We start from the raw sequence: 25850 nt of genomic DNA on the forward strand, positions 1-25850 counted from the left end.
CTTAAATGTATTAACCCTCTGTCCTGTCTTCCATTCTCACCTTCCTCTCCTCATCCACTGTGCACTGATATCTTAAATTTTGTATTTTCTCTTCCTTTGCATGCTTTTCCTTTATGTCCATCTGCTGTCCATCTGTTCATGGCTGGGGAAGGGGGGAGGGAAGACAGAGCAAAGGAAATTTACTTGAATCCAGATTTCTGAACTAGCAGCAAATAGCATTAGAGGCAGCAGGATTCTGTACATATTACTTAGCTGCTTGCATCTGGAGTAGAATGAAGATAATAAATGTATGTATGTTTTAAGGAAAGGCAGAGCAATTTAAATAATTGATTGTATTTGTAATTGTTTATATTTTTAAATAATTGATTCATGTCGTCTTGAGCCAGTGTACAATTAATTTGAAAACTTGTACTATTTTAACTTTACTTTAAAATGTATAATGAACTATATTCCAAATGCTGTGTCTTTTTTAAAACACCACTTTTGGTAGTGTGTCTTTTCTAAATTTTGTAGAAATACAATATGCAAAAACCAAAATAATGGAAGTTAAGGCCTTGATCCTGCAAACAAGTATGTGACTTCACTCACATGAATAATCCTTTTGGTTACCTGCCTAAAGTGAAGCATGTGCATAAGTGTTTGCAGCATCAGGATCTAAAGCTGTATTTTTAATAAAAAACTACTCTTTATGGCATAAAATCTTTGTCACTTCAAAGCAAAATTGCTTCAGTTAGACTTTCAAGATGTTAAGAAATTTATTTTGAATTTTTATGCACGCGAGCCAAAAAATTCCAAAAAACGGAGTGTAAAATTAGCCTTCTATACCCAGATTTAGGCACCAAAAGGTGGGATTTTCAAAAGTACCATAGTGACTTGTGTTCCGAAGTCCTATTGACTTCAAACTGCATACCCTGATGGAAGAGTATCAGAGAATTTCAGCTTTCTTTACTTGTGGAAGTTAAGTATTTTACAAGGTTATGTTGGTTACAAATACACAGGGCCTACCAAATTCACGGCCATGAAAAACGCGTCATGGACTGTGAAATCTGGACTCTCCCCATGAAATCTGGTCTTTTGTGTGCTTTTACCCTATACTACATAGATTTTATGGGAGAGACCAGTGTTTCTCATAGAGGAGGTCCTGACCCAAAAGGGAGTTGCAGGGGGGTCATGGTATTGCCACCCTTACTTCTGCGTTGCCTTCAGAGCTGGGCGGATGGAGAGCAGCAGATGTTGGCCGAGCACTCAGCTCTGAAGGGAGCACCGCCAGCAGCAGTGCAGAAGTAAGGGTGGCAATACCATATCATACCATGCCACCCTTACTTCTGCGCTGCTGCCTTCAGAGCTGGGCGTCTGGAGGGTGGCGACCGCTGGCCAAGAGCCCAGCTCTGCAGGCAGCAGTGCAGAAGTAAGGGTGGCAATACCATACCATGCCATCCTTACTTCTGCACTGCTGCTGGTGGCAGCTCTACCTTCAGAGCTGGGCTCTCGGCCAGTAGCCACTGCTCTCCAGCTGCCCAGTTCTGAAGGCAGCAACGCCACCAGCAGCGGTGCAGAAGTAAGGGTAGCAGTACCACAACCCTCCCCCTACAATAACCTTTTGACCCCTCCCAACTCCTTTTTGGGTCAGGACCCCTAAAATTACACAGTGAAATTTCAGATTTAAATAGCTGAAATCATGAAATTTGCTATTTTTAAAATCCCATGACCGTGAAATTGACCACAATGGAGCGTGAATTTGGTAGGGCCCTACAAATATAGGATGGGGTATTCACTTATCAGTTTTATGTTTGAGATTGTGTTCTCATAATAATAATACTAAAATGTTTTCACTGAGCATTTAAAGTATGGAATTACCTAAAAGAAAAAAATCACTATGTAAATTTTGAAATTCTTCTAACAATTAAGAAACTAAAGAAATTACTACAAAACAATTTGAGACTAAAATGGAGATAAAGAACTAACTAGTAATATGTAAACAAGAAATATTATTTAACTTTAAAAAGTTGATTTAAACCAAAAAAAAATTGATGTTTTTGATATTTTTTTAAAATAATGATTTTTATCCACTCTTCTTTAAGGGGGATGGGGCTTGTGTTCATGTGACCCCAGCCTCTACCGCTGATGTGTCAAAAGCGGCACTCAAGGTTTCAGACCTTGCACCTTAAACTCAGGTGTAAAAGAGTACGGGGAAAACTTTGCCATTTGTTAGGCAATGACAACTTAAATGCAGAGGTAGTGTGTTAACTTTAATTTTAAAAGCTGTATGGAAAGAGACTCCACTGAGAATGGGCTGTATGGAAGGGAGTATCTACTGTTGCTAAGAAATAATCTACCTTGCCTGTTTCCTTGTAAATCTGTCTCTGTTGTATTAAGACAGCCTCCTGGAGAAATTACCAGTGCAGCTGGAGAACAGTTATTACAGGCAGATCTAAAAAACCTTTGGGATTTTGAAGAATAAGTCAAAGTCATAGACATTTTGGCTCATAAAGACCACCCTGATAAAGTTATGGTCATTTGAACAAGAGATTACAATGCTTGTCTTCATCCTCATTGGCCACCTGCCATTAGCAATGTAAATTGACCAGAATTATGTATACTCTTAACTTTTGTGATATCTGGGTATTTTCAAACAATCATTTCTTGTTGAAACAGATCATATTTGTCATCATTTTTGTGCCGAGCCTTTCATGCAGGATGTACTTTATGAACCCAGAGAAGAATATTTATGTAATAGTAGCAATTTTCTTTCCATAGAGGGGCATCATTGTATTCACCACTAACCAACAGAAAGAAAAACTGTCCTTTGATTGAAATTACCTCATTTAGTTTCTGGCAGACAGTTCAGAGAAAAGGTAGCAGTAAAATAGACACAAAGCATATCCAGTATATAAGCAATAGATGCTATTTCTGTTGAATCATTTATGGAACATTTTAAATTTGTATAATGCTAAAAAGGTCCAGTATCCTGTCTTCTGACAGTGGCCAGTGCCAGGTGCCCCAGAGGGGATGAACAGAACAGGTAATCATCAAGTGATCCATCCCCTGTTGCCCATTCCCAGCTTCTGGCAAACAGAGGCTAGGGACACCATTCCTGACATCCTGGCTAATAGCCACTGACGGACCTATCCTCCATGAATTTATCTAGTTCTTTTTTGAACCCTGTTATAGTCTTGGCCTTCACAACATCCTCTGGCAAGAAGTTCCACAGGTTGGCTGTGCATTGTGTGAAGAAATACTTCCTTTTATTTGTTTTAAGTCTGCTGCATATTAATTTCATTTGATGACCTCTAGTTCTTGTGTTATGAGAAGGAGTAAATAACACTTCCTTATTTACTTTCTCCACACCAGTCATGATTTTATAGACTTCTATCATATCCCCCCTTAGTCATCTCTTTTCCAAGCTGAAAAGTCCCAATCTTATTTATCTCTCCTCATATGGAAGCTGGTCCATACCACTAGTCATTTTTGTTTCTCTTTACTGAACCTTTTCCAATTCCAATACATCTTTTTGAGATGGGGCAACCACATCAGCATGCAGTATTCAAGATGTGGATGTACCATGGATTCATATAGAAGCAATATGATATTTTCTGTCTTATTATCTATCCCTTTCTTAATGATTCATAGAATCACAGAAGATTAGGATTGGAAGAGACCTCAGGAGGTCATCTAGTCCAACCCCCTGTTCAAAGCAGGACCAATCCCAACTAAATCATCCCAGCCAGGGCTTTGTCAAGCCAGGCCTTAGAAACCTCTAAGGTTGGAGATTCTGTCACCTTCATAGGTAACCCATTCCAGTGCTTCACCATCCTCCTAGTGAAATAGTGTTTCCTAATATCCAGCCTAGACCTCCCCCACTGCAACTTGAGACCATTGCCCTTTGTTCTGTTTGGGCTGCAGGAGGGTGCTCCAGGCTGAGACTGAGAGGTTCAGAGGGCGGGAGACGGATCAGAGCTGGGGCAGGGGGTTAGGGTATGGGATGGGGTGTGAGGGCTCTGACTGGGGGTGCGGGCTCTGCGGTGGGGCTGGGGATGAGGTGTTTCAGGTGCAGGAGGGTGCTCCAGGCTGGGACCGAGGGGTTCAGAGGGAGGGAGGGGGATCAGGGCAGGAGATTGGGGTGCAGGGGGGCCTCGGGTGCAGGCTCCAGGCACCGCTTACCTCAAGCAGCTCTTGGAAGCATGTCCGCCCTCCAGCTCCTATGTGGAGGGGGCAGCCAGGCATCTCTACGTGCTGCCCTGTCCACAGGGGCTGCTCCCACAGCTCCCATTGTCCGGGAACCGCAGCCAGGGCAGCGCCTGCAGATGGGGCAGCGTGCAGAGGCGCCTGGCCGTGCCTCCGCATACTATGTAGGAGCTGGAGCAGGGTCATGCTGTCTGCTTCCCGGGAGCTGTATTAAAAGATCCTCATTTAATACGAGTCACTCTAGTTCATCACCCTGGATTATCTCTGCACATCACATCTTTTTTTCAGAATGTTGAAAATATAGTGCAACTTTGGTTTTGTATAGCATGTTGTTATAAAAATATCATATTACAGCTAGTCCAATTTGTAAATGCAAACTACAAGCAAACAAATAAAATATCGTATAGGCATTAACGTCTGTGACTGTGATGTGATCTAGATTATGAAGGAGCAAATGTCAGATTTATGGAGAACATTTATGAATGGGGGAGAGAGGAAGACTCAGGGTATAGTATTCAAAATATTTTTAAGTTAAAGGTGGTAAGGAATCAGAACAAAGAAGAGATGGGTCTCACAATTGGATTTTAAAAATCAGTCAGTTAGGTGCAATGAGGCTGTTCCAGATGGTAAGTAAATAAAGAAGTGTTATTTACTCCGTCTCATAACTGTAGGAGAGAAGGCTCTACAACCTGCTGCAAATGGACAGAAGAACAGGACAGAAGAGTCTGTTATTCAAGCATAGGGGAACTGGCTGGACAATAGAAAGATATGGGGCCAGACAGCAAATGTCTAGTTTGGAGAAGTTGAACTGAAAGGACACATTTGCTTAATAATTATGAATGAAATCAAAACGTAGTTCACAAACCTTAATTATTGGAAAATATGCACTGTTCTGTACAATTTATAAAAGTCTGTTCGTACTAGAGATATTTGGCTATACTGCCACTAGCTTCTGGTAAAAAAAACCTTTGGGATTTTGGAGTCAAAACAATTGTTATTTGTTGATTAGAAGCTATTCCATACCTCTGGAAAAATATAAGAGTTATTATGTTCTATGCTAAATTTCTCTGTGTTCAATCCTTTTCTGTTCAATTCCTTATTCTAAATTTCTTTTTGGCTGTTTGTCTTTTTTTAAAATATGATTTACCATTATTCAGTCTTTAAAATCTTATTTTTTAAAAAATAGCATCTATATAATAATGTCTTGGTTGATACTTCAACTCTAGTTATGATAAAGGTCCAGATATAGTAATTATGTAGATATTGGAAAGGTCAAATGAATCTGAACTTGGTTAATCTTGTTTGAATTACTATGTTTTAATATTATAGGAACCCATGTGAATGAAGATGATTTTTTGTTGTTGGAGCTCTTGCAGTGGTTTAAGGGTGAATTTTTTCAGTGGGTGAATAACCTTGCTTGCAGCAAATGTGGTGGTCAGACAGAGCCTAAAGGTCTCTTATCACCTAATGATGAAGATCTGAGATGGAATGCAAACAGAGTTGAAAATCATCACTGTAACCAGTGCCAGTTCAGCAATAGATTTCCAAGGTAAGCATAACCTTGGATTTTCTAAAATGCTACTTTGTATTTGTGTATTCTGTGAATTACTGGGAGACCGTTGCTTGTATTTTGTTTTACATAGATTGAAAACCCTACTGTAATACATACATAGATCATTTTAAAGAGTACCATGGGATTGTTGTGGGCGCCGATATTTATATTTTATCACCAATCAGCCTAGAATGCTTAATTTAAAAAAAATTATTGCATTTAAAAAGAGGGCCCTGTTTTTATACTGAGTATCTTTGACTGATCTTACCAAGTACATTTTCTGTATATAATTATTTTAATTAATATATATGCCATTATCAAAGTGGCTTTTAAAAAGAAACAAATAAACCATTGCACTTTCTTGGGGAGCCCACAAAAGAGGGCATACTTCTGCTGACTGTAGCAGCAGATATGTACTAATTTCAGAATTGTGCTGACATCTGTCAATGAGGTTAGGGTACACAAATCCTACTTAAGTTGAGTTTTTTAAAATAAGAACAAGTTTTTTAAAATAAGAATTTTAGCTCTCTTAGAAGCAAGGAGATGGTCATCCAAATGTTAATTTTGTCCAGTGCAACAATCATCTTCAGCAACTAGTGTGAAGTCAATGGCACTGAGAACAGATGGGAGGACTACAGTAGAACCTCAGAATTATGAACTCTGAGCAAAATGTTATGGTTGTTCTTTCAAAAGTTTACAACTGAACATTGACTTAGTACGACTTTGAAACTTTACTACGCAGAAGAAGAATGCTGCTTTTAACCATCTTAATTTAAATGAAACAAACACAGAAACAGTTTCCTTACCTTGTCCAAAAAAATTTAAAACTTTTCTTTATTTCTAGTAGTTTACGTTCAATACAGTATTGTACTGTATTTTTCTTTTTGTCTCTGCTGCTGCCTGATTGCATACTTCCAGTTCCAAATGAGGTGTGTGGTTGACCAGTCATTTCATAACTCTCGTGTACATAACTCTGAGGTTCTACTGTATAATGGTTCAAAGATTTGGAAGGGGAAAATATATATTCCTGTTAAAGTCCATTAACTGGTACAAAGCACATAATTTACAATGAATAATGTTTAATTTTTTTAGGTATAATAATCCTGAGAAACTTCTGGAAACAAGACGTGGGCGTTGTGGAGAGTGGGCTAACTGTTTTACACTGTGCTGCAGAGCTATAGGATTTGAAGCTAGATATGTCTGGGATTCAACAGGTATCAGTGCTCTAGAACACCTTAAACTTAGTATAAGCATGCATAAAAATGGGACTTACAAAATCATTGGATCTGTGTGTTTATGTTAGCTAACTGGTAACCGCTGAAGTTTCACAGTATCTTATGAACAAAATCTAGGTTAAATTTCCATTTTGTCTGCTTATATGAAATATTCTACAAATGAGGTAAGGCTGCTGTTTTCAACATGATGAAATCTTTATATCTTACATTACATATTACATTCAGGTTCTCCTACTTTCAATGAAAATAAGCAGAATTCATTGTTTGTGCTTTCACATTTAAAAGGAGATGTGTCTGAAGGCATATAAACAGAAAATGCATTCTTCCCTCTACGCAGTTCCATGTTATTACTCCTGGGGGAATTCTGTGCCACTGTGTGTGTGCAGAATTCATGTCCCCCGCAGATTTCTTTGCTTCCCTGCAGAAAAATGACATTCTGACAGGGAAGCAAAGGGAAGCTACAAGAGCAGTCACGCACCACTCCCTAGCTGCACAGGTACATTGTTTCAGGCGTCCAGAGCAGCCAGTGGAGAGGTAAATCACCACAGGGTTGGGGACACCCCAGCCAGTGGCTCCTACCCTGAGCCGGGATCAGCTGCTAGTCCCAGCTGGGCTAGAGGCAGGAGAGGATGGGATTTCCTCTTCCCCTGGAAAAAGTGGCTGGGGCTGTGTCAGACTCACCCTCAGAATTCTCCCCCAGTTGCATGAAGCTCAGCATCCTTCCCTGCTTCCTGCCCCCATCGCTCAGCTGCAGGGGAGGGGTCATTGTACAGGGAGCTGCTCCCCAATCCACCCAACCCCCATGCATCCAAACCTCTCACACCCAGACACCCCCACCATGCCTCACACCACACACCCAGAATCCCCCTAGCCCTCCATATCCAAACCTCACCTCATGGACCCTCAACCCCTGCATCTGGAGCCCTCCTGCACCCAGACCCCCTGCCTCTGAACCCCCACCCCTGCACCCAGATCACTCCCGACTGAGCTCCCTGCACTCAAACCTGCACCCTGAAGAGCCCCACCCCCACCCCCACCCCACACATCCACACCCCCATGCCACTGACCCCCAATTAACTGCACCCTGACCCCTGCCCCACCAAGCCCCACTTCCCCAGTACCCAGACCTCCTGATGAGATCCCCACACCCAGACCCCTCTACTAGCCCCAACCACTTTCACCCAGAAGCTCCTGCTGAGTCCCATTGCCCCTGCACCTGGAACCCCCCCATGAGACTCTGTGTATCCAGATCCCCCCACACCTAGATCCCCCACTGAGCTGCCTGCACCCAGATTATCCCACACAGAATCCTTTCATCCCACACCTGGATCCCCCCACACTGAGCCCCTCCACACTTGGATCCTGCCTGGTTGATCCCACCCACGTCTCGGCACGCAAAAGAACCTGGTGTGCCTCACGCAGAGGGGCAGGGCCCCAGGGTGTTTCCGGGGCAGGCCCAGGCCTTGTGCTGTGTCAGGGTCACCACTGAGTCCATGTCTCCAGGGTAGGGGGTGGGGAGGCTGCAGGGTGATCTCCCACCTTTGTGCAGCCAGTGGCCTGTACTCCCCACTGCCATGCTGGAGCCTCTGCATTTATTTATTGACAAATAAAACTTGCAGAATTTTAAAATATTGTGCACAGAATTTTAAATTTTTTTGGCACAGAATTTAATGTTTTGGCTCAGAATGCCCTCAGGAGTAATGTTATGCTCCCCATTTAATTGATTTGGAAGAGTTTAAATATCTCAAACTGTAAGAACAGAAAACCCATCTAAAAAACATTCAGTGTTTTCCTCGGCCTGTCTCTCATGCAGATCATGTGTGGACTGAGGTATATTCTTCATCCCAGCAGAGATGGCTTCATTGTGACCCTTGTGAAACTGTCTGTGATAAACCTCTTCTCTATGAGATTGGCTGGGGAAAGAAGCTCTCCTATGTAATTGCATTCTCCAAGGATGAGGTAGGGGTAGGGATAATAATATGCTATGAAATAAAAATACAAATTTGCCTTGAGAAAGAAGCTGTGCAAAGTATACCATTTTAATGGGATCTGCAATAGATTATTGTAAGGGAAGACAATCTCTTGATCACATTGTCTATTGAAAATACACATATTTAAGAGGCAGAATATATATGTATTTTTTTAACTTCTGCAACTTATACTTGAGGTTGTTGATGTCACCTGGAGATATTCCTGTAAACACGAAGAATTACTTTCTAGAAGGACACAAGTCAAAGAAGCAGCATTGCGTGAAACCATAGAGAGGCTTAATAAACTGGTACGTAGCTTTACCTCAACTGATTTGTTAAAATGACATGTATTGGAAACAGACTATGTAAATTCCTTGGACAATGGAGCCCAGTCCTGATAAAGGTCTCTGTGTACTACAAAAAAATTAAATATTGCTATTTATACATTCTTTGTGATTTTACATAAGACCACTTCAGGACCAATCACAGCATAGCATTTTTGTCAGCTGAGAATTCTTAAAGTGCAGTTCTCCTCTGTGAAGTAACTGTGTAAAAGTGTCACCTAGTTATACCAGTCGGTTCTCTGCATAGTCAGTCATATTTCCTTACTTTGATTAGGGAAAAGGAAATTATTACCTTTTACTCCTGTTGGCTCTGCAGAGAAAGTGAGCTGGATTCTGTTCTCTCTTGTGTATCAACAGATAAGTCAAATTTCAATCAATTATACCTGTGCAAACAGTTGACTTGCACAACTTCAATGAGACCATAATTTTAATACCATAAGGTTGTATAGCTGTAAGAGAGGGCCTAATTCATTTTGCAGAAGTTTTTTTACTGGCTGTGAGAGAAGAACTCAGCCTGACTCAACTCTCAGGCTGCTTGCAGGACTGTCCGTGAAGAAATAAGAAGTGTTAAATGTCAGCTTAGCATATTTGATATGGAAATCATTGAGACAAAAATGGACTCTCAGTCAAAAGCATTTTAAAGACATTTTCTGAAGAAAACCCACCCTTTTTAATCATATGGTAAAAGTAGGTTATATAATAATTCTTTTTCTACATACCAGACTTCTTTAGGCTCACTTGATTTATCTTGAAGTGTAAAGGCATGATTTTACTCAATTCTATTGCTTCTTAAAAATATGCAACTCATACTGCATTTGTAATGGCATGCATCATTGTGAATCTACTCTTTCAGCCTTTATGTGATTTTTATGCTTAGACTTATTCACCAAACCAAGACTGCTGGTAACTGGAACAGTCCACGGTGTAGAAGAAAGGCTTGACCCAATAATCATGCCTTTTTTCTATTCCCAGACAAAAAAAATACATTAAGATTGACACTACATATCAGTAATTTAGAATACAATACATTACAAGGATGTTTTAATGATGCAAAAAACATGCATTATAATACCATGAAATTCAGTTAGAGTTTACCTTAAAAGAAACCCAAACAGATTAAGGTATGGACATATGCAGTTAAGGCACTCAAACATTTTTTAAAGTCACGCACAGTGCCATGCAATAACTATACAATTAGGATTGAGGCATATTAATGCACGTGATCCCAGTTTAATATTTTAACAATCAGTTTAAATCTAGATTCTTTCATGTTTATTTCCTTATGGTGTCATTCCAGGGCTGAGATACAGTTGGAACTAATCTGAAAGATTATTTTTTCTTTGAGGTTTTTTGCACTTTTTAAATTATTATTACAGAGACAACAATCCTTGTCAGAAAGCAGAAAGAGAGAGCTCCTGGAGAGGATAATTGTGGAGCTTGTTGAGTTCATTTCTCCCAAAACTCCTAAACCTGGTGAACTTGGTGGAAGGATATCTGGTTCAAAGGCTTGGAGAGTAGCCAGAGGTGAAATTGGTTCAGAGGTATTTAATTTGTCAAGTGGTGATCATTTGGGGGGGGGGGGGGTGTCTAAATTGTTTGTCTCTTAATTATAGGCTAATGACTGACATTCTTTTGATTAAAGCTACAACATAACAAAAGCAGGAAATTTAAGAAAACTGAAATTAAGGTGTTTGGGAAATCAACACATTAAGTTGTTGACAATTTCCTCAAGAATTCTGGGGAATCTAATTAAGCTGGAGAGCAATTTTCTACCAACTTTTTTTTGTGAATAAAATGTAAATCAAGGCCCACTGTGAATGTGTAACTGCAACTCCCACAAAGTAAGATTAATTAATGTTTACATAATCCCCCCTCACCTCAAGGTTCTTGGCTAAATGGAGTTTTTAATGTTCTTAATTCCTTATGCGGAGAAACAATTTCCTAAAAACAACCACTCTAGATAGGCCAGTACACAAAGGTATCAATTATTCCTGACATTTTGCACATCCTTTTCTAGTGATCTTGTCATTTGATGTAAAGAGGATGACAATCTAAATACTGAATTAGAGCTAGTTAAATGGAACTAATGGATTTCATAGCAATGTTCAGATTTGAGATACTAGAGTTTATTTCAACTATACATATTTTAGGGGACTTTATTTCTGTCTTACTGAATCTCGTGATATGAAGGATGATTAGAAATCAATTTTTAAGTGCATATACTCCATTTTCCCTTGTTTTCCGATTATCTTTATCAAATTCACACTTACTCTTAATTTTGAAAGCCGATCTTTATTTTTATTTCCCTATCAGATTTAGAAAGACATTGTTCTGTAAATTGCTATAGTTAGCTGCAGCTTTCACCATTAGTCATTGAGCTATGCTTGCTCTCTTAATATAGCTTAATAATTTGCTTTTTTCTCAGTGTGTTAAATCTGTTTAACACACCTAATTCCTGCAGCCCCATGTCATACATGAGCATGAAAAATCTTTTGTAAACTACTATTTACTGTAGACAGACTCATGGTTTCAGTTATTTTAGAATACATTACTTCCCCTTTCTCTGTGAAAGATTTATATTTATTCTAGCAAAGTAATGTAAAATTTCTAAGTTGGGGCAAACATTTTTCAATGGAAAAAAACATTCTAGTATTTTTTAATTGGCTACTATACAGTTTTTCATAAAGAACTGTGGACCTCTTTGGTGTACTGCTTATAGAATAGCTAAGGGCCTGGTGATCTACTTTATCAAATATATATATTTGCCAGATGTTTATGCTAAACAAAAAAGAAAAAATAAAATTAGCATGATCCCTTCAAATACATCGCAAAACACCAATGTATAGTTTTTGGTTTTGTTCAGAGGAGAAAAGAAGTCATTTTTATTCCATCTGGGAAAGAGAAGACCTCTAAACTCTTCCACCTCAGTTACAATATAGTGGAAGACAGCTATACACGACTTTCCAATAATAATGAAAAAATCACTGGCTGGGAGGAAGGTGTGTGGAAGACTGAGTCTCTATGGAGAAAGGTTGAAACGGATTGGAAAATGGTAAGGACTGCAATTAAATAAATTTCTGTAGAATTTTCTAGATTATTAATATCCTCTAGCTATTAAAGTCTAAAATTACTAAGCATATTTTGCATCACATTTCTCTTAATGCTTAAGGATTCAGTTGGAGTTGCCAAATTTTACTGTCCTGCTTCAGATAAGATTGTTAACTGATATGAGAAATTGGAAATAAAGTCAGCTTGCCTTTCAGAATGGGATGACTGACTTCTCTGCAGATAACAAGAACCCTGCTGGAGCACTAAAGTTTAAGACCTACCTTCTCCCTGTGTTCACATGGACACACACAATACTACATGTATTAATAAGGAATACTTCTTTCCAAAGAGTCTAAATTGTTTTTTCAGCCGTGGTGAAATAGCTTTGTAGTATATCATATCTCTTCATCACACAGACAAAAAGGAAGAAATTCCTTATGCTAAACATTACACTCCATCTGCAAGAAGGGAAAAAGCTGTCAGTTACTCAGATTATTGAAGACCCTGCCTAAACCCTTCCCATCTGCTGACACACTGAGCAACGGAAGGATCATGCACTCCAAATCTAAAGAGGAAGAGGAAGTTAAGGCTAAACTGGGGAAGGAGACATTTACTAGCAAACAGCCACCAAGTATGGAGCTGAGCATTCTATATTAGTGACTATTGTTTTGCTCTCCCTAACATCTTGTTAGCCTGACAGCTCCCTCTGTCCAGTCATACCACCAACTTAGGCCAGGCTTTGCCTCCTCTCCACAATGGAAAATTAAGCTTACCAGAGAAGTTAATTTCACTCTGAAATTTGCTGTGCTGGCCCAGTATACAACAGCCTGTCAGAGCACCATGGAAGAACAGGATGGGGAAGTGCACAAAGAGGAAAGGAGGGAAACAGCTAGAGGGTAAGATGAAGGGTAAAAGAAGATGCAACAGAGTGGGATAATGGAGGAAAGAAGAACAGGGAAGGGTAAGAGATCAGACTGGGCACTCCCCAGCCTTCCCACGTCTGCTAACACTGTGGTTGTACCTCACACCTTCAGGTACTCATATGATCAGACTTCCCATTTTTGCAAGAAACATATGGTCCAGGTAAAAAAAAACTAGCCACTAATCAGGGGAGTGCTCTGTTCAAATACATATATCTGCTCTTTTGCTCAGCTCTCTACTCTGGGTATATGTAACAAGTGGAGCAGGGAGCACTGATGTGTGACTGAGCAAGAAGAGTTTACCAGCAGTAAGCAGCTCTTCCATGAAGTTGGAAGAATTTGGGGGTGGGTAGGAAAACTGACAGCAGATACCCATCAGGCTTGTAGCTGTGACATGGCACTTCTATAGAACGCCACCTTGTGGAATGTTCAGTCTTTTAACTTAAGCAGATGTACCACTTAAGAAGTTGGAGTCCAGCTAAAGAGCTGTCCAGAAAGAAAAGGAGGACTTGTGGCACGTTAGAGACTAACCAATGTATTTGAGCACAAGCTTTCGTGAGCTACAGCTCACTGCATCGGATGCATGCAGTGGAAAAAGAGAAGCCTTCATTAAAAAAAAAAAAAAAAAAAAAAAGTTCATCCTTTAATTTGGAATGAAGGGAGAGGAAACCAACAAAGGCGACCCAAAAGGTAAAGTTCTTCTTTGAGATGTTTTGCACATGTTCACTCTGATTTAAGTGTGCAAGCACACTGATCACAACTGTCAGAGATTTTTCCCCTAGTGGTATTTGTCGGCTTGATGCTGGCGTCACACACGCATAGTGCCGGTATAAGGGGCCCCCGCTGAGCCCGCGCTCCTCGGTCCCTTCTGACTGCCTGTTCAGCTGTTGGAACTTCCCCTCTTTATCTTGAGCTAAGTGTTTTAGTGGTTTCCACTATTTTTCATTGTAAATAGTTAGATTTTGATAGTTTAGTAGTTTCAGTACATTTAAGTAGTCATAGTATAGGACTGGGACTCCTCTCCGTACCCGGAGAGGTGCTCTGACCCCCCGGTACTGGGGCATGCCTCGGGCACCAGGGTTTAAATAGTGCTCTTCGTGTGGCAAGCCTGTGCCTACTAGTTACCCTCACTTGAGTTGTCTCAAGTGTTTGGGAGTGGGTCACAGGAAAGAGCGCTGTAACATCTTCTAGGAATTTAAGCACACACACAGAAAGACAGAGCAGCAAGGTTGAAAGTCCTACTTATGGAGGCGGCGCTGAGACAGAGCAGAGATCAGACTTGGCATCGAATATTTCGGCGTCAGTACAAAGTGCTCCGCTGATGGCTAAGAGCTCTCGGCACTGGTCCTCCTCACTGGTACGGAAGAAGAAACATTGAGGCCACCGGAGAAGACTTGCTTGCTGGCACTGAAGGGAGACAAGTGAGCAGATCGGGATAGAGTGAGATCCGTGCTGGGCTGCTCTCCCTCCCCAGCACTGCGGCAACCACTGGCAGAAGCACCGGCACCACAGACCCCAGTAGTGCTCAACCAACCAGGTGGTTGGCACTGGGCAGACCAGTTTGCAGTGCCTTCAACCTCAGAAGCCTATGCAGCTGCTAATGAGCTGATGACTTTGTCGATACCGAGCCCAGATGGGAGATAGGACGCGGCACCAGTGGCACCACTCTGTGGCACAGCGGCATCAACTACCTTTAAGCCAGTTTCAAGACCAACCTCCAGGGGGAAACCCCCTTCATTGCTTCATCAGAGATGTCTCCACAGCACCGATCTCCAGCACCGGGGGGATCGGCCCCGCCATGGTCACCACAGTCCTCCACCTACACATCGTCATCTTCATCAAGTTCAGACTCGGGATCCAACTATTCAAGACACTGGCACTGAAAGGAGACTCTGTGTCAGTCTCCACAGACAATGCTATCATTGGGAGTGCCGGGAGCATGGATGACCCAAGGCGCTGGGCCCATGGCGTCTGGCATTCCTACAATAGGGCTTTTGGAACCTGTGGGGTCTTCCCCCAGGCCAAGGGACCAGCTCACGGTGCTCCTACTTAGTGCACTCTGAGACTGTTGTGGCACCAGGGGCGCACAGGTAAACTCTGGAGCCAACCCCCTGTACCGGTCCTGATGCCGGAGTAGGTCCCAGCACCGGCGCCCAAGCAGGGATACTCCCTGGTACTGATGCCAGTACTGGAACCAGTACCAGTACCCAAGTTCTTGTGCCTCGGGAACAGGCTGCAGTAGACACTATGGCAGTGCACATCTCTTCCTCATCATCTCAAGAGGACGAGCTCATGCTCAAGGGGCTCTCCCCCCCACAGGACGATGTAAGGGCCCACCAAGACTTGTTAAAGTGGGTGGCCTCTAACCCTGGCAGGCAGAGGTCATTAAGGAACCATCAGATGGGTTCCTAGACATTCTGTCGGCCACAGCCCCTACGAAGGTGGCCCTGCTCTTACACAAATCCATTTTGGGACCTATTAAGGCCACTTGGCAGACTCCTGCTTCCATTCCACCCACAGCAAAGAGAACAGAAGGAAAATACTTTGTGCCCGCAAAAGGCTGTGAGTTCTTGTTCTCTCATCCCCCTCTTGGGTCCCTCATTGTGGCGGCTGCTAACAAAAAGGACCACCAAGGTCAGATAAGATTTACCCCCAATCCAAAGGAGCCCAGGAAAATGGACCTTCTGGGTAGGAAGGTCTATTTGATGGGGGGACTCCAGTTGGGGATAGTGAACCAGCAGGTATTGCTGGGTCGTTACGATTACAACATGTGGGAAGTGATGAACAAAGTCAAAGATAGACCTCCCCAGGCTTGGTGGGGGCCCCTTATACCGGCTCTATGAGTGCGCTGTACCACGGGGCACCAGCGCCAAGCCGACGGATACCACTAGGGGAAAAATCTCTGACAGCTGTGCTCGGTGCACTCGCACACCTACATCGGAATGGAAATGTGAAACACATCTCAAAGAACAACAGTTACAAAAGGCAGGTAACTGTTTTTTACCCTAAAGCTAACTATGGATCTCAGTCCACAAGCTGTAGAGAAGAACTGCAGTGCAAAGCAGAAAGATAAGAAAGGCAAACTGATGCAGGTAAAGTGGATTTGCTGATCCTCTAGCTAGTATCCTGATTAGCAGTAGTCACCACCTTATTTTTATACTGCAGTGCTGTAAACAAACATGTCCCTGAGGTAAAACTTCATAGAATTAGACCCAACTAGCTGAAGAAAACTAGAATTTAATAGGCCAAATTCCCCCAGAACCATCTGCAGCACATGGTGCTAATAAGCACAATGTAAGGAGCAACATAAGAACCTGCTCATCTAAAATCATCAGATTTTTAAAACCTTGTATCCTCAGGTTCTTTCTTACAGTCTACACTAACCATCTTCCAAAAAAATTGCACTCGGGTGAGAATGTAAACTGGATTTTATCCTTCTAGATTCAGACTGCTTGCCATTCCTTCAGTAAAGGGTAGCAGTATAAACAGGTAGGCACAAATAAGGAGGCTATGTAATATAGGCAGAAAACTTCAGGTGTACTCTAAGCTGCTGATGGCCCCAAAAGATCATTACAGTGATTGGGGTTGCTGGAGTGTAGTGGACTCTAGTCATCCCCTCTCTGACTGCTGGCATGCCAAGGCCTAGAAAGGGTGGCACAAAGCCAGCTGCACCAGTTGAGGAGTCCCACACATCTCTTTATTTGTTACACAAGCTTTCCCATCCCATTTGTGCTACCATAGAAGGGCAAAGGAGCCAAAACAGGATGGAAAATCTGGCCCATTGTAGTTACTTAAAAGCAGAAGCCTACATACTTAAAACAGTATGTGTCTATGTCGCTAAAATACCACGCAGCACATTAAAGATCTTCCCCTACTATTTCAATGAAGTAAACTCCACTGAAAATGTACAGCTACCCAATATCACTGTAAAAACAGGAATAAGGTATTAGAAGGAGATTCTGTGCAAAGTTTTATTGTGTACAAACTTATTTTTCAATGACTTAATAAAGACTAAGTTTTTTTACGCGAAGGTTTAGTGCCCTTATAAAGACATTTCATTTGATCTGGGCTCAGCATCCATCTTTCAATACCTTAACCATGATGTTTTTCCATTTAGGTTTATTTAGCCCGAAAAGAAGGGTCATCCTCTTCTTACATCTGCTGGAAGTTTGAGTGTGGGTCAGTTGGTCTAAAAATAGACAACATTTCCATTAGAACGAACAGTCAGACATTTCACAGTGGAAGAATAAGGTGGAGATTGCGCTCCAACATAGCACAAGTTGATCTGACTGGAGGTAAGTGTGAAATCTGATTGATTTTATTTTTTAAATCATGAGGTATACGTGCTAATGCAAATGCAATGCACTAGTATGCTGGGAAGTGGAGGTTAGAGAAACAACGTAAGCAATAAAGAAAGTTAAAATGCAGTTGCATTTTAACCTTTTCCCACTCAAGCTTTTTGCCAAGGATAAGGAAATATGTGAGAACAATCAATATACAGCTCTCACCTGCCACATTTTTCCATATTTGGGGAAAATAAAATTAGGATCTAGCAAAACCTGATGTGGATACAGGATATATATGGGCTCTTCAAAGCAGGGATTGTCTTTATATTCATACATCATGTAGCAGAATGGGGCACCCAGTCGTGACTGGAGCCTCTGGAGACTACCACAATACAAATAATAAATAATAATTTGCAGTGGACTTTTTCCACCATTTGAATTAGAAGATATATTTGATTATCTGCAAGTCAGACACTTTAATGTTCATTATAAATTGCCTCTTGAACATGTATTCTAGCAATATAAATTATCTGTGGCAGAACTTTAATTGTTTGGGGTTTTTTTTCTCCCCCAACAGATAAAATTCTTCGCTCCTATTCAGATTTCTCTGATGCAACAGAAGTTATTTTGGAAGCTGAACTAAGTGGAGGGGATGGTGATATTGCATGGCAGCACACCCAGCTGTTTAGAGAGAGCTTAAGTAACTCTGGAGAAAATTGTTTGGAGATAATTATAAAACTCATTGGTCTCTGAGAACTTAAACAGAGGAGAAATGCTATTGGCAACAGGGATTTATTGTATAAAATATGCTGTGGATACAATGTGAGGACTTGATTGTCAATTACCATGGTTCATACTGCTGGCATTTTATTTCCCATTTGCCCGTTTTAATTTGGCCATCATGAAAATAATAATTTTTATACTATGGACCATAAAGAAACATTGGAATTTTGAAGGTTTTATTCTTGTGTAAACTTATAGCAAATATGGAAATGTCAAAGTAAAAACGTGTTTCATCCAAAACACAAACATGGAAATTAAGGTATTCAGAGTTACAATTGATGCTCCATCCTAAACTTACTTCATAGTGAGAGGGGGAAATAATTATGGGAAAGCAAACTGAGTGAGGAACATACAGCAGTTTTAACTTTGAATTTCTGGGCTGGTTTGTTTCACAATCCCTGCTGTTATTTGGAGTTAAAATTTGCACTTAATGGTCTGGTAGGCAGCATGTGTTATGTTGTTTTCAATTTTAAAAGACTTGTAAAAAGGATAATATTAGCCCATAACATCTCCTGTGGTTAAATCTACATACTATTTAGGCATTTTAAAAGTTACAGTATTATTTTACATGATACACCAGAACAGGAGCTTTGGATAAATATGAAGGCAGTTTTTAAGATGGCCTAGAAATATGCGTGTATTGGTCTAAGTAATAAACATATTTTGGAGTATACTAGTATACTGGGTAAATACATTTATGTGAAAGTCATGTTCAACATGTACCTAGAAATTCTGTTATGATCTATCATGTAAAATAGAGATTTAAAATTGAGTAAAAACAAATAATTTTTATGCTGGAAAATGCCTAGTTTGTTATACATATTTTTGTACTATATAAATCCATATTTATCCCCTTTTTATTAAGTTGTTTACTGAGCTGATAGATCATAATCACTTTTTAAGAAGCTATTATCTTGTGTCAGTCTGAGTCACATGCACCAGATTTGGTGCTAGAAGTACATGAGGTGCTTTTTTTCCCCCTTGATGCATTAAAATTTTCAGACCATAGAATTCAGTTTTTAACTTTTTGCCCCAAACACAACCGACACTACTATCCAGGAGATCAAACTTCCATTTTCAGTCCTGGTCTAGCCCCAGGGCCTGTCGTGGCCTGGGAGTGCTGTGGATGCAGTATAATGAGCCACTAGAGAGTGCATGCTTGGTTTCAACAGCCTCCATGAACTATTAAGAGATTGTGTAACTGTCTCCTCCTCCCCGCCCCCGCCCCCACCCCCACCCCACAATCAACAAACATCTGAGGGACTTTGTTGGATTTTAAAAAGTGATGGACTACCTTATTACCTATGCAGTTATGCAAACTAAGAAGAGACTTCAGGATTTAAACTGATTATTTGTAGGGGATTAGGAAGAGATACTCTGCACTCCCTATGTAGAGAACACTTGAACAACTCAACACAAATGAAATGCACAGAATTGCACATATCAGAACAATATTAATATACACACATATACTCCCATGCACTCACCTAGTACAATGTGACATCATGGCTTGATGAACCTGTAGCTTCAAAGAAAAAAAAAGTTCTAATAGTGAGGAATACAAGATAAGACAGAGCTAAACGGTAAGGAAATAGTCCATATAGAAAAAGGGTTTGTACAGAAGATAGGAGACTTTGAAAGAACTAATTATCAAGTAGAATCAATTGAAAATATGCAAAAGAAGAGGGAATAAACTGATAGTAGAATATTCTACATTCTGCTTGAACAGCAGGAGCAGCAAGAATTACAAAGGTATAAGGAAAACTAGTAGGTATGAGGATCTCAAAGCAATACACAATAAAGAGGAGAAATACATTGATTAAATTTGTGGACATGTTACAAGACCATTTCTCTGTAAATTATGGGCTTCAACTCCCATTGAAGTCAATGGCAAAGCTCCCATTGACTTTGATGGCACTGAATCAGGGCTTATTATAAGGAAGATTGAATAGGGTTTGCAATGTTTTGTAACACAAAAGATTACTGGTGATATAGAAGTGAGGAAGCATCCCTATATCAGTAACTAATAAAAAGCAGAAATATTCCTTTACTGCAGGATAATGCTCAGGCAACCAAAAATCACAGTTTCCTATCAAACAGACCCATAACAGAATGGATTTGGAGGACCAAGTGTATGTTGGAGGGAGCAAAGCCTCACAACCTCCTTCATTTATGGAGGCAGACATAATCCGCAGAAGACTGCATACTCCTCTGCAGGTCTCCATTCCCCTGGCGAGCAAGAGCAGTGCGGTGTCACTCACAAAGGGCACACACTGGGGGTTAATGTTGAGTTACAAGAAAATCCTCAGCTTTCCCTGATGTCATGAATTGTTTTTAAACAACCTTAAAGAGACTTGCAATCACAGGAGTTAGTAACTCTGAATTTGGAACCTATTGCCTCTTAGCCCTGCATTTAGTCCATATTTAACATAGCTTTTTCTCAAGGGGCATTAGTAAGAGGAGTAGCCTTCTCCCCCCACAAAAGTTTTAAGATTTATATCATTGTGATTGTTAGCCAAAATGGCTGCCTTGGTACTTCTGTAAAATTTTTTGAATAATCTCAAGAATAAAATGTATAGTGAGATGTGGATTTCACAACCTAATTTGAAATTTTGGAGCTCTTAAAAAACCCCAAAGATTTACTTATTTTTACAGAAAAATAAATGTGAAGACTCAGCGAGTGCAAAATTAATTGACAAAATTGTTTGCAGTGTTGTAACCATGTACATTTAGTCAGTTTCTACCAGATCTTAGTTATGAGATTTGAGGCTAAAACAAGCACAGAGAATGTTCCTGGCTATCTATTCTACTAGATGTCAGTAAGCAAGAAAAGACAATCTAGTGATACTGGACAATAAAACTCTTACTACTATGGAATCTTTGCTGCCTTGATAGGGTTGTTATTATAAGTCAGAAATTGATACACAGTCTTCTCTTTTCAGTATCAAAAGAGAGGTTTATTAGGAATTCAAGAAAACCCTACCCATATTTGGTAATTGGGTAAGCAGATAGTGGATCAAATTTAATATTAGTAAGATGAAAGTAATGCCTACTCAATTTTCACACACAGTTTTGGACTCTGGGTTGGCCAGACCATCTCAGATTAAAAACAGTGGCTATGGATAGCTCAATAAAGCCATCAACTCAAAGCAATGCAGCAGTTAATGTGCACTATTAAAATGTTTGAATGAAGTGAGGAGATTTAAAACATTGTAGTCCTCGTTAATCAACAATACTTCTGCAACTCAGGTACTACATTCATTTTGATTATAGCAATAGCCATCAGTTGAAATACTTAATTTTAGGAAAGACTTGATGAGGGAAACTCAAAGATTAAATACAAGTAAAATACAAAAATTATATTGAACTCCCTCTTGTGTCCCTGAAGCACCCTTTGTAAGCAGAATAGTTTGAACTCTTTAGCAAATAAATTCTTTTAAATGATCTCTTTTTCTGATCTCCATTTCAGTGCAGATCAATTTTTATTAAAAAGGATTTTATTTTTTTTTACTTAAATGCCAGCTTCTCCCTGTGACAGCACTTGCTTTCTTTCATCAATGATTCCGTGACAAAACCTTATGCTGGAGTGGACTTAAAATATTGTAAGGTAAAAAGGTTCCATGCTATGAAGTGCTTCAAAAGTATGGGTATCAATTTGTGACGCCTGTGGTGTGTGTTCTTGGTTGAGTTAAATGGGGAAATTGTTAGGCCATGTGTAGATGGAAGTCACCACTTACGTGGCTTTTTAAGAGTTTGGGGTGTGAACAGAAAGAAAAAAAAATACAGGTTCCAATGCTGCAAGGCCAAACCATAATATGTGTAGGACCTCAACCTATTACAGAATTCTGTGTAATTGTGTACAAAAATGAATATGTAGCTACATGGCGTACCCACACTGCCTCCAAAGCATCACAGAAATGTAACAAAGTAATCTTTTCAAACAGGTTCTTCTGATAAGCACAAAAATTGCCAAATTAATACTTGTAACATATGGCAATTTTAAATGCCATTGCTACTCAAAGACTTACATGAGCAACCTGAATGGAAAGTCCCTCTCTCTTGGATAATATTTGCCTTATTGGTATGACCTCTCTCTTTATAGCCGATCATAATAATATATGTTTTTTTGTGTTAAAATACAATATTAACAATGTTGGGCTGTGGAATTGCCAGTCACTTGTGGCCACCAAAGAAATAACAAGTAATATCTTGCATTGCTGTAAGTTCCTAGGATATCCGCATCTGATCCACAATCCGCAAACATGGTCCACGGATAGCCGCATCCGCCAATGTGGATATCCGCAGATTTAAAGCGGATATCTGCAGATTTTGCAGGGCTCTGATTAAAAGCCAGGGGCACTTTACGTGAAGGGAGCCCATTGCAGGCAATAAGAAGATAAGAATCACCACACTGGGTCAGACCAATGGTCCATCTACCCAGTCTCCGACAGTGGCCAGTACCAGATGCTTCAGAGGGAATGAACAGAACAGGGCAATTTTCAGTGATCCATTTCCTGTCACCCAGACCCAGCTTCTGTCAGTTGAAGGTTTAGGGACACCCGCATAGGGTTGCATTCCTGACCATGTTGGCTAATAGCCATTGATGGACCTATCCTCCATGAGGTTATCTAATTATTTTTTAACCCACTTATACTTAGGTTGACTGTGCATTGTGTGAAGAGGTACTTCTTTTTGTTTGTTTTAAAACACGCTGCTTATTAATTTAATTGGCTGACCCCTGGCTCTTGTGTTATGTGAAGGGGTAAATAACACTACCTTATTCACTTTCTCCATACCATGCATGATTTTGTAGACTTCTATCACATCCACCCTAAGCTGTCTCATTTCTAAGATGGACAGCCTAAATCTTGTTAATCCCTCCAAGTTGTTCTATACCCCTAATCATTTTTGTTGCCCTTCCCTGTACCTTTTCCAATTCTAATGTATCTTTTTTGAGATGGGGCGACCAGAACTGCATGCGGTATTCAAGGTGTACATGTACCATGAATTTAAATAGGGGCATTATGATATTTTCTGATTTACTATGTATACCTTTCCTAATGGTTCCTAACATTCTGTTAGCTTTTTTGACTGCCACTTCATATTTTTCAGAGGACTATCCACAATGACTCTCTTTGTTGAGTGTTAACAGCTCATTTAGACTATCATTTTGTATGAATAGCTGGGATTATTTTTTCCACTATACATTCATTTGCATTTATTAACATTGAATTTCATCTGCCATTTTGTCCCCCAATCACCCAGTTTAGTGAGATTGCTTTGTAACTCTTTACTGTCAGCTTTGGTTTTAACTATTTTGAGTAATTTTCACCAGGGAGAAAACTCAGGCATACAGGAATCAAGGGAACAGATCTTAACACATATTAGGGCTTGTCTACACATACAGCACTGCAGCGGTGCACCAGTGTAGCTGTGCCACTGTAGCACTTCAGCGAAGATGCTGCTACACCCGAAGGAGAGCTTCTCCCATTGGCATGGTTAATCCACCTCCACGAAAGGCGGTAGTTATGTTGATGGGAGACACGCTCCTGTTGAAATAGCGCTGTCTACACTAGGGGTTAGGTCAGTATAACAACGTCACTCGGGGGTGGATTTTTCACATCCCTGAGGGATGTAGTTATTCTGATGTAAATTTGTCATGTAGATGTGTCCTTAAATGCTCACACAGAGAAGCAAGTGATCCTCTAAAGTGGAAATGACCCCCGCTGATCCTGAATAATGTTTTGTTGCCTTTACATATTAGGCAACAGAAAAAGATTTTTCACACATTGCTTCAGAATGAAATATACTCCAAATTCTGAACATCAGGAAATACAGAACACTGAAAAGAAACTATGTTTGTCTCCTCAGTACAATGACATGAAAACAGGCACTCAGACTGTATGTACCATTGCTGAAACCTGGAAACACCGATCAGGAAAGGTCTGACAACATGAAATGAAAACCAACACAAATTCCCTTGAAGGCCAGTGATGATGACAGTCAGCTACCAGGAGTCCCCCCATCTCTGTCCCCGCCCTCATTTGTGGCAATGTTATTGTCTCCTGACATATGTTCAGTTAATGTATTAATAGATCATTAATGTGGACCAGCTTCCATATTGGAATTGTACAGCCCCATGTTAAGATAGGGTTAGGAGCGAAGGGTCTAGTCAAAGCTCAGAATCTAAACTGTGAGTGAGGTTGAGAGAATAAAAATAGTCATTGTTGACGTGGCAGAAACGAAGTCACAATATCTTTACTTAAGTCCTGCAATCAAAATGATGGAGCAGGGATTGTATGCTAACTAGACAGATAATGAAAGGAACACCATCAACTCTCATCTAGCACTTTACAAATGCAGGTAAGTATCACCCCTATTTTACAGATGAGGAAACTGAGTCACAGGTAGAAGTGATTTAAGCAAATTCACACAGCATGTTAGTGGTAGCAGCAGGAGCAGAAACTGATCTGATGACCTAGCCTCTGAACCGCATGGTCTAGTTCTCACACTGTGGTGACTTCTTATTACAGACAACAAAATACAATATACAACCAAACAAAACATCAAATTTGAGATGCTACCCTAGGCTCCCTTAAATTCTCAGATGCTGTGTTATCTACAGTCACATTGTTCTGTTCCAGGCTACAGCTTTGGAACTCTGTGGCCTAGCAGACCACTCCTCTCTCACAATAACCTCTGCTATCTATACTGAATTTCTCAGCAGCACAGTTTTATAGTCCTGAAAACTCCAAGAAGCTTTTGCAGCTTTCTCTCTTTCTCCCGCAGTATCTTCCCTCTGCATCGTATTTCAGGTTTCTTCAGCTGACCAGGGCAGTTTCCTTAGTAAAGATCTTCAAAGGCAACCTCTCTCTCATTTTTCTCCTGTTCTCCCAGTTGGTCTATTTTCACTATACTGCTTAAACACCAGCAAATATCTTTTCTTTCTCTGTGTAGCGGGTTCTGGGGTAAGAGCTTTTTCTAAATACTCTTACTTGTGAGAGAAGATCCTCTAGCAGGAGTCAACAGTTCAGGGAAGTGTGGATTCCTCTCTTCAAACTTGAAATACAAAGTACCTAGAAGAAACAGTCAAACACTCAACATCAGACATCCATCATGCACTTCTGAGATGGATTATCTCTGACACTAGGGTTGCCTAAACTAAACTGATATACATCGTATGTTAAGAATCTATATTCTTTTTCAATGTTTAACAGGGTTTCCAATTTGCTACACGTCAAAATGTATTAAATACAATTAGTTTTTAAATAAATCCGTCATTCCTAGCATTGGTTCAACATCATGGATTTCCTCTAATATCCAATAGTCTTAAATTTCTACTTCTAATTTGGCTCTCCCTATATCCTATTTTCCTATATAAAAAGTTATGGACAATTGCATCAGGCTAACTAAAGCTATTGTTAAATCACTATATTTGGTATTAATAGACTGACAAGACAACTATTGCCATTTTATCTTCAAGCTTAAAAGTTAAAGGAGCAAAATGTTTAAATTCTGGCAATATGT

The 25850-nt window shown here is 40.3% G+C and overlaps 1 protein-coding gene across 1 annotated transcript in view; it reads left to right on the forward strand.

The window, feature by feature from the left end:
- Positions 1-19549, forward strand: part of NGLY1 (N-glycanase 1) — a 46531-nt gene extending 26982 nt beyond the window's left edge. Inside the window, exons 5-12 of the mRNA XM_074945640.1 lie at positions 5515-5734; positions 6830-6951; positions 8786-8931; positions 9140-9250; positions 10663-10827; positions 12150-12338; positions 17372-17549; positions 18118-19549. Coding sequence (XP_074801741.1) covers positions 5515-5734; positions 6830-6951; positions 8786-8931; positions 9140-9250; positions 10663-10827; positions 12150-12338; positions 17372-17549; positions 18118-18293 — 1307 coding nt within the window. The 3' untranslated portion in view covers positions 18294-19549. The remainder of the gene's footprint in view (positions 1-5514; positions 5735-6829; positions 6952-8785; positions 8932-9139; positions 9251-10662; positions 10828-12149; positions 12339-17371; positions 17550-18117) is intronic.
- Positions 19550-25850: the final 6301 nt, after the last annotated feature.

Source organism: Natator depressus, chromosome 2, assembly GCF_965152275.1.
Source record: "Natator depressus isolate rNatDep1 chromosome 2, rNatDep2.hap1, whole genome shotgun sequence".
NCBI classification, from domain to species: domain Eukaryota; kingdom Metazoa; phylum Chordata; order Testudines; family Cheloniidae; genus Natator; species Natator depressus.